At 39.6% G+C, this 9,652-nt stretch overlaps 1 protein-coding gene across 5 annotated transcripts in view; it reads left to right on the forward strand.

Moving 5' to 3' along the window:
* acap2b (ArfGAP with coiled-coil, ankyrin repeat and PH domains 2b) overlaps positions 1-4,997 on the forward strand; it is a 40,164-nt gene extending 35,167 nt beyond the window's left edge. For 4 of the 5 annotated variants that reach the window (XM_072439501.1, XM_072439502.1, XM_072439503.1 and 1 more), the window contains 5 exons: positions 66-298; positions 379-488; positions 558-668; positions 751-812; positions 3,793-4,997. In XM_072439501.1, coding sequence (XP_072295602.1) covers positions 66-298; positions 379-488; positions 558-668; positions 751-812; positions 3,793-3,896 — 620 coding nt within the window. In that variant the 3' untranslated portion in view covers positions 3,897-4,997. Of the gene's footprint in view, positions 1-65; positions 299-378; positions 489-557; positions 669-750; positions 2,676-2,833; positions 3,283-3,792 lie in introns of all 5 variants that reach the window. The other variant, XR_011925971.1, reaches the window with a different exon arrangement.
* The last annotated feature ends 4,655 nt before the right edge of the window (positions 4,998-9,652 follow it).

Genomic DNA, 9,652 nt, shown 5'->3' on the forward strand with positions numbered 1-9,652 from the left:
TTTAAATGTCTCTATTTACACCTGTACACTTAAAAGTGTTAACGGTGTGATTGTCTGTGTTCCAGACGGGGCAGAGTCTTCTCCCATGGCCATGCCTGCCACACTGCCGCCCCCGTCTCCCTGTAAAGATGTGGCTTTCTATGAGCCAAAGGAGTACAGCCCTGGTCTGCAGCTGTTCTGGGCCTCTTGTGCCCGCAGCCTGCCCGACATGTCCGAGGCTCTGGCCCACGGAGGAGAGGTCAACTGGGTCAATACGGACGACGAGAAGCGGACGCCGCTCATCATGGCAGTTCATGGGGTAATGCAGCTTAAACGAATACATGTGGTTGTGTTTTGAGCAGATGAATGTTATAATATTGATTCCTCTTCCTCTTAAAGGGGTCGCTGGTCACCTGTGAGTTTTTGCTACAAAATGGAGCCAATGTAAATCAGCAGGACGCCCAGGGACGAGGACCTCTCCATCACGCCACCATGCTCGGACACACTGGGTTTGTCCTCTGTTCTACTGAATAGTCTTCATCAAATTAACAAATCTAATGAGATGACTTTCTCTCCAGGCAAGTGTGTTTGTTCTTAAAAAGAGGAGCGAATCAAAATGCAGCAGACATAGATGAGAAAACACCTCTTTCTATCGCTGTGGACGCAGCCAATGCCGACATCGTCACATTGTGAGCATCATTATCAACTGCTTCATGATGATTCAAACGTGTCATTCAAGGCTTTTGAACGCTGTATACTTGTGGTTTGCAGGTTGCGATTGGCCAAGATGAATGAAGAGATGCGGGAGTCGGAGGGTCCCTACAGTCAGTCAGGTCAATACAACTCCAACAGCCCCACTGAGATGCAGTACAGGCGGTGTATGCAGGAGTTCATCAGTCTGCAGCTCGCGGAAACGTAGACGCACCAGCCCCCGGTTCAGGCCTCAACTAAACATATGTTTATTTTTTAAAGAGCTTTGAAAATCGTTCACTGAGCTTTAAAGTGGTCCATCGTGTTGCCATGGTGACTAATGGGACAATATAAAGCCATTACACGCTGGCCACTGAGTTTGTTCCTAAATGGAATAACTTCATTATTAATATGACTGTTATTCCCAAAGTATTAATGGCACAAAGAAGCATTTTTCTCTGATGAGAATATTCCCTTTAAAAAGTTATTTTACTGGTTAATATTTTTGTATAAAGTAATTACTATTAACAGCATTTACAAAATACAAACGAGAAACTCTATTTGGGCCTAAAACATGGAGCTGCCCGGACTGTTTTCCCCAGGATCCAGCGGCAGTCAAACCTCTTTGTACAGATATTTACTGTCACAACTAACCTTGGCAATAACTACTGTATGCCAAACACAGTATTCCCATAATGCATGTCGTTATTCAAGCCATAAGCTATCTCTCAATATTGTCCATTGATATGCAACCAGTGTTTTGATGTCACCGTAAATGTTATTTGGTTTGCTAAAGAGGAAGTGTGTGAGAGGTGTGGTAAATACAAGTCCAGAAATGTTCTATTTTAAAGAATAAGTATAATTTTGGATGAATCTAGTTCTGTACATGTTGTAAAGGATATATACACGGATACATTACACTATTGCTTGGTACAAAATAGTCTTTTATCGACGTCGTCTCCCGTTCCCGCCTGCAAATCCTGAATTGTAAAAAGCATCAGTCATATCGAATGTTTGCTCAAAAGACATATCTGCGAATGCCATTATTTCATAACAGTGCAATAGATTAGAACAAAACGGCACATGTGACTCATCTCATTTGGTTTCATGTCTAAGCTTTGTGCAGAGCTGAACTTTGTGTGTTGAGAATTTTTTTAAACCAACTCCAAAATGCCCCCGTTCGTTTGAGGGCACATAAGCACTTTTAAACAGAACTTTACAAAAAAAAGCGAGTTATTTATTTATTTATAGAAGTTGTTGATTGTGTCTTAAGAGTTATTTTTCTGCTAAAGCAAATGAATTTTAGCGCCAGTTGAATCTGTCTGCTGTTCAGTCGTCGTGGGTTAGATCACGGCGAGATAGTTCGGACCTATAAAAAGTCTTATGACGGTGAATCGGACGTCTACGGGAAAGGAAACGAGTGCTTCCGGCGTTTTAAATGTCCTCAGGTTGTTTTTAGAGCTCTCCATCAGCGCAATCTGCTCTTAAAGTGTGCGTCTGATGAGGCGCTTCAGCGGTGATGAATAGGAGAAAAGCAGAACTAATCACACAAACGACTATACTGAACTAAATGTCCCAGCTGATTAAAGGCGCATCATGGGACTCTGGTCCGCCGCCTGCTCGTCACCACGGAGATGTCACCGCTTTGCCTGGAATGCTCCACAGAATGGCATTGTGTGTATTTTACAGCAATTACAGGCATTTTTGTCTCTTAAAAAACAAACAAACAAACAAACAAACTTGAAAACGTTCTCAGTCGTCTCTCCACAGATCAGACCTGTAACTTGGTGTATCGAACAAGTTCAATAAAGCCATACTGCAGAACAATTCAGGCAAAGCGATATATAACATCTCGTGGAGACAAACGGGTGAAACGTTACACAGGGCACCTTTAAAGTTTAAGTACAGTTTGAGTTTGCGTTCACACTTGTCGTTATCTGGTCCTAAATTGAGCCCATTTTAGTTCTGATTTGGACTTGGTTTGGTTCTATTTTAGTCCTTGTTTAGTTCTGGTCGAGTCCAGATTTAGTTCTGGGTTTAGTCCTTGTTTAGTTCTGGTCGAGTCCAGGTTTAGTTCTGGGTTGAGTCCTTGTTTAGTTCTGGTCGAGTCCAGGTTTAGTTCTGGGTTGAGTCCTTGTTTAGTTCTGGTCTAGTCCAGGTTTAGTTCTGGGTTTAGTCCTGGCTTAGTCCCAGTTTTGACGTGGTGAATGTTGAAATGTGAACGCACCCTGATATGACCTGGGAGCTCGGCTGAACCCTGTTTATAATTTATTTTACTATCGTTTCCTCTACTTTTGATCAAAACTGACTAACCGAAGCTGGAACAATAATTTTCTGAAGTGCTGTTTTCTTTTTCTGTACATTTTCTCACTGTTTTTCTGTTTTATTGCTTTCTCTCTTTCTCCTCCCAGAGTGTGTGCCTTTATTCTTCTGTTCTTTTCTTTGGGACACAGCTGTATTTTCTGTACATATAACGAGCACTTTAAACACAATACAGTTGTTAACAAAACTAACCTCTGTGGGCCTGTTTTTATTTCCTGTGTCACTTTTTTTCTGCGTTTTGTTTCTGGCTTTTTTCCCTCTGCGTTTCTCTGTTGAGGCTCAAACTCTCAGGTACGAAAGACGTTTCCTTTACATTTTACCACATGTTTGTGCCTAAGCCTAAGAATGTAATGTGTTCTTCTACGGTAATTTTGTTGTATAATTATATAGTGTATTACTGTACAGTGTAAGTACACTGGTCCTGTTGTGAACTGCATATTATGATTCAAGATCATATATTTTCATGAATGTTATATTTTAGTGTTATTGTACTCTTCTATCAATTATTACACATTATTAGGGCTGTGCTGACAAATATTTGTATAATTGTATGTCATTTTGATCCCAAAACTGACTATAAATTAAAATTTAATTAAAAAGAATAGAGATTTTTATAAACAAAAAGTCCTTAGTTGTTACATTTATACTTTCCTATCCTTGTTAGTTGCAGTATTTGTGTATTTTGTAATTGTAGGGACCCGACTTTGTGTCTCACTTAAATCCGTCTTTAGTTTGCTAAAGAGAACTGTTGATGTGCTCTTATTTTTGTGTTTCATTAAAGTCTTGTCTTTGCTCTTACAGGGGATGAAACTTACCAGGACATCTTCCAGGACTTCACCCAAATGGCGTCCAATGACCCTGAGAAGCTGAACCGTTACCCGGGTTACGACCCCCCGCGGCCCTGACCCCGGCTCCATGCCCCTCCAGAGTAACGTCTCAGGCAGCGTGGAAGCCAATGGTGCCCACAAAGCTAAGGACTTTAGATAATACACAAGATGGCTGAACATGTAAGTATTCTTTTGGAGCTGTGATTACTGCTCCTGGAAGAGGAAGAGGAGAACTGCAGATGAAGAAACACTCTTTTTAAACTACTTTTTAAACCGTAATGAGAATGGTACAAGGAACGCCTTTGGAAGGATCGGTAATGTCAAGAAACTAAGTCCCCACAGACAGATTGTTCGAGTGTTTTATTGATTGAAACAAACATAAATCAGATTTGTGATTGGTGGATTGATTCATAGAACAATACTTCATTTCAACCTCAAAATAGGACTATTTGTTTTTCTTATATCATGTCGCTTTAGTGAATGTGGACATGCTTTTACTCATTTGCACAAAGCGTAGTGTTCACGATAACGCTGATGTTTACCATTTGGGATGGTAAGACTTTGACGTGTTGAACCTTTTACAGTGAATGCAGTCTGTAACTTTTACATGTTTAAGGGAGGCACATGACCCGTGTCCCTAGATACAAATCAAACATAGCTTTAACTGGTAACAATTGTAATGTTGAGGGTTTATTATTTTTGATTACAAAACATTACCCTCTGTTTAATGTCCTTTTGTTATTTGTAGCAGCAGTTTAAAAAAAAAAAAGACCTCTTTATTTAGTGTTTTGTGCTTTCAGTGAAGAGTCAGTCAAATTATTAGACACATATCACAGTATTTTAGCCCTAAACTGTGGCGCTGACAAAAATCCAGACATTGTATTGTTAAAAATATCATAGACTGTAACTTTATTTGTATCTACACATTGTAATGTTTTTAGTTCAAGGAAACCGAGGCCAATGCATCATGGGATATAGATCATGTACATTGTGTACATATGCTTTTGACAGAGGACTGAAGTATAGTGGTACTTGAATCATAAAATAATCTTTTGTACATGCTGTTCTTTGTACCTTTCCATTTTAGCCTGTTTTATATTATTTGCTTGTACATCACTATGTACTGTACATTGTACCTGTAACATGCACAGAATACAATACACAAATGTGGCTCAATCACTTTAACTGTCTCCTTTCATTATTTAGGTGTGTTTGAGAAGTATGTTTCATGAGCTTATGTCATTGGGCTTTGAATGTAATACAAAAGACAATATACATAATAAATTAAAAATGCAAGAGGTGGTTACTTATCTGACCTGATTAAACATTAATGTGCTTTCTTTAACTGCATTCATCCAGGTCACAATATAATCACAAATACTTCAGACTGACAAATTAAGTGGCAAGAATAAGTAATTTCAATTAAATTGTTTTAATCTGGCTGTTTAATTGCTATTACTTGATCATTCAGGAAGTGTAATCTCATAAAGCTGATCACATGATTCCACTATTGTACCATTATTGTTGTCTGCAATCACGAATATGGAACTGTGATGTTTCTTTCTCAATGATCTAAACACTAAAACGTGATTTTTCTTTACCACATCTGAGGTTTGTCCAGCAGAGGGGAAAAAGTATCAGACTAGAGCCCGTTACAGGAAGTCTCATAACAAAACACTGCATTTATCAAACATTTTTATTTTCCACCCAGTGTTTTCTTTCCCTTGCAGTATTTGACTGAAGGCATCCACGGTGCCCACCTCCTGGAATGATTTACAGTGGTCTGTGCAGCCAGCAGCCAGGCAGCGTGTCTGTTTAGTCTGCTGCAAAACACACTGTCAATTATTACAGCATCGCAGCACCCTCACTCCTCATGCACAGAAGAGCATTAAACATATTTGCACTTTCTCACGTGGGTGTGAGAAAAGTCGGGGATAAAAGTGTGTTTGTTGAGTCGTTTAGGGTCAATGTAGACTTAGAATTGATCATTTACCGCCTTTGTCGTATTTCCGGTGATTTATTTTGTAACACTTTATAACAACTACACTTTTGATATCATGTTTTTCTAATTATTACGTTGTTTGGTGGGATGGAACGCGTGATGAATGTTTAATTATGGTTTCACATCAGTCTAGTCGCCGTTTGTGAGACAAATTAAAATAATAAACTTTGAAAATGACAGGAAGTAGAGCGGAGTCCGTCTATGTCATCAACACGCGACACTACGTCCACAATTTACACAGTTTGAACAATCATTTAACAGAATAAAGGTGTTATTCTTTATCAGATCATAACTATTGTGTCATCTGTTTACAGTTTGGTCGCTAGGTAACAGTTGTAGAATTACCCCCTCTGGCAACATCACATCTGCCGGCTGCTCATGTCAAACCAGGAAGTAACATTATAAACTTCACAAAAATGATTTAAAAAATGACACAATTTGCACAGAATCTTATACATTAACGTTAACTACTGTCATATGCACTGAAATTAATGAGCAAATGTTTTATTCAGAATAATTCATACTTAATACCCCATAATGTAGTTACTAAGCCTGAATCATTCTTAATAAATAATTTGTTCATTATTAATTAAGACTTTGCTCATTTATCAAGGCTATGTGTAATTATTTTTAGGTTTATTTATTTTAAGCTTTCACTGAAGTCATTGGAGAATGTAATTACACGTTTGCGGCCTGCTTTTCTCCATCAAGATGCCGTTTACCGTGCTTTTACTGCATAACCAATATGTTATATGTACTGTGCTTCAAATTCAAAAACATCCACAGATCTGACCTGTAACTTGCCCAGTAGCCTTGCCTTATAGGTTTAATGCCACACTGTGGAACATTTCATCTGTCAGACTCGCTCATCCTCTCCCCGGAGCGTCTGTGGTCAGAGCGCCTGCAGAGAAATAAGGACTCGCAGCTGGAGACGTTCCCCTCGATAAAAGCTCCACATGAACAAAGTCAGGGCCAAACCGAGACCTGCCGGGATCCAGGACGCTGCTCAATATGTCTAGACCAGTGGTAACTCAAGTACACGCTTTTAGAACTAATACATTCTCAAATATTAACCACTGTGTCATTTTATAAAGATTGAATTGGTTTCCAGCTTTTTTTTAGATGTTTTGGACTTTGTGCAGGGCATGCTGTCGACTTCAAAGCCACACGCAACCCAGTGTTTATTTCTGCTCTTTCTGTAAACTATTGGATTATGACAAATATAATTATGCAAACTTCACAAGAGGTTCGTATTTTAGAGTGCTCTGGTTTGGGAATAGTTTTGAATGCTGCCCGTGATCTGAAAAAGTACGGATGCCATTCCTGCAACGGGACACTAATCCAATCTTCATCTTTGTTCATCTTTGTTCATCTGTGCAACATGCGCGAGTCTCTCCAGAGCAGGTGCTGCTTCTTCTGTTTTAGAGAAACCTTCTTCAGCCTCTGCTGCAGCTCCAGGCCTGGTCTCCAGCTGTGCAGACTCCCAAGTTCAAAGCATTTAGGAATTGAACCAAAGAAAGGTCAGGAGGACAGTCGAAACATTAAAAAAACCTGTTCAGAAGAAAGCGGACTAAATTCTGAACAATTTATTTTGATATATTACACAGGTTTTTAGGTTTCCTGTGTTTAACCGAGAGGCACACAACTGTAAAGACGTTCAAGCCTCGAAATGCGGCGCTTACATTTGCCACGACTCCTGCAGCTGCTGCTCATGACAGACGCCAGTGACAACACAGAGCATTGTGTGACTCTTCAAAGTGTTTGGACGTAAAGATGGCAGAGTTTGCAGAGGACAAGTGAACGTCAACATACTAAAGTAGTCAACAGAGAGGAATGCCAGCGCTTTGATTTTCTGTTTTTTTTAAATTTACAATAGTCCCAGAACCACATTCGGACCTGGCACCTGTCACAAGAGAAGTGCCAAGAGCTGTGTGCAATAATGAAACACTGGTATTTTAATGTGCGGCATGGAATGACAAGGAGATCATACCACGTTCACTAGACTAATGTTTATCACACATGTTGATGTGGGCCAAGTGTGGTATAGATTGAGCCATGTTAATGCTTCCTTAAATGATTGATGGAAATCAGGCCAAAGTCCACAAGGCAAGGACAAACCCGAGGACATGTCCAGTGCAGAGAGACGAGTGCGACCCACCAGAGCCTTCCACGGACCAATAACACATCAGTCGAGCCTCAGTGAGTCGGGGCCCTCAACACATCACGCCAAGTTACAACGCGCAATAAAACCCCTGCAAAGAAATGACGGCTCAACGCATCAGATGAAAGCTTTACTGTGGAACATTCTTCTTCTTCCATGGTGTTTTATGGCGGCTGGTATCCAAGTGTTACATTACCACCAGACTTTATTCTTTAGACTTCATTCTTCAGTTCAAAGGGCAATGCAATGACATGTCAGAAAAGTGACAAGAGCACCTTTAACCTTCTGTCTGCCATGTGGCGACGCCATCAGCTCCAACACTGGAATCGTACGGAAAACTTTAACTTCTGAGAAAGATGAGCCACTGGAGGAACGAGCAGGAAATGTGCTTCTGATGGTAAGAAAGTCGCGGTGAAGTCAAGAGACATTCAGCGAAATCCTCACGCGCCCAGGTGAAAGAGGCTCCACGGGATTTACTGGAAATGATCATGGAAAGAACAGCAAAGCGAATGGACACGACTCGCTTCCCAAACGTAGAGGCAAACATGTTCCCGTCCTATTCAGCTTCATTTCTTTTAATGGGTTTGGTTCTAGTTTAATTCTGGGATTGTCCTGTTCAGGCCTGGTTAGTTCAATTCTGGTTCCGTAGCCTGTACTGGATTGGCAATGTTTGTAAAGCCATTTGTGTTTTATGTAACAAAAACATCAGGAACATGTAGCTGAAAAGCCCCGTTATGTATCACTAAAGTGGTTATTGCCCTTCTGCAACAGGAGGAAAGCTAGCTTGTTTTGTTCTTTTGCAAGGTTGTCAAAGTACGCCACGCTCGTCTATTATGGTTTTGGAAAAATATCAACTACATTTAATACAGTGGGTGTAAAAATAGGAGCATATTGTGCGTTTGGTGAGTGTGAACATGAGGGAAGTGAATGGAGGAATGGATTCGTTTGCCCGAAATGCCCATATGCTCCACACACGAGGTTTCGCAAACGTAAACTGACAAGCGGCAAATCACCTCCAAAAACCACTTCACAGCAGCGCAAGAATGTTCCAACAGTTTTCCGCCTTCAAAAACACGGTCTATCACGCAGAAAACAACCGTCTGCTTTTCCCCCCGTAACTCATGTTGAAAAGAAGTTTCATTCAGCGATTTAGAGGAACAGTTGATAATGGACTGTGTTTACAGTAAAAGACCGAAACCACAGAATCATGGACAGAAACTCGAAACTGATCTAGACTTTGTGGGTTTGAATATAACCTGCAAACGCCAAATAATTTAAGGCTGAAATGAGTAATATATCATTTGTCGTCAACTGCATTAGTCATTATTCACCCGTGCCACTGTGGAAAAACTACAAACTTTGCATAAAACGCCCAAATATGTTAAAAGAATTATAAAACAAATGAAAATAAATTATAAAAACTAAAATATATCAAACAAATAAAAATAATAAAACATCAGAAAAATCCCCAAATAACCGGTAAATAAGATCCAAAACAAATATATAAAACTAAAATATAAAAATATAATAAAAAACACCAAAAAATATGAAACTCATTAAACTAAAAATGTAAAACGATTTTTTTTTTTTTAAAGAAGACAAAAAAAATTGTATTAGAATTGCTGTAACTGTCGTCCCCAAAACGGTTCAATTAAATAAACACAACTTCTA

Source organism: Eucyclogobius newberryi, unplaced genomic scaffold, assembly GCF_026437365.1.
Source record: "Eucyclogobius newberryi isolate DKJ021-1_F unplaced genomic scaffold, fEucNew1.0.hap1 SCAF_9, whole genome shotgun sequence".
NCBI classification, from domain to species: Eukaryota; Metazoa; Chordata; class Actinopteri; order Gobiiformes; family Gobiidae; genus Eucyclogobius; species Eucyclogobius newberryi.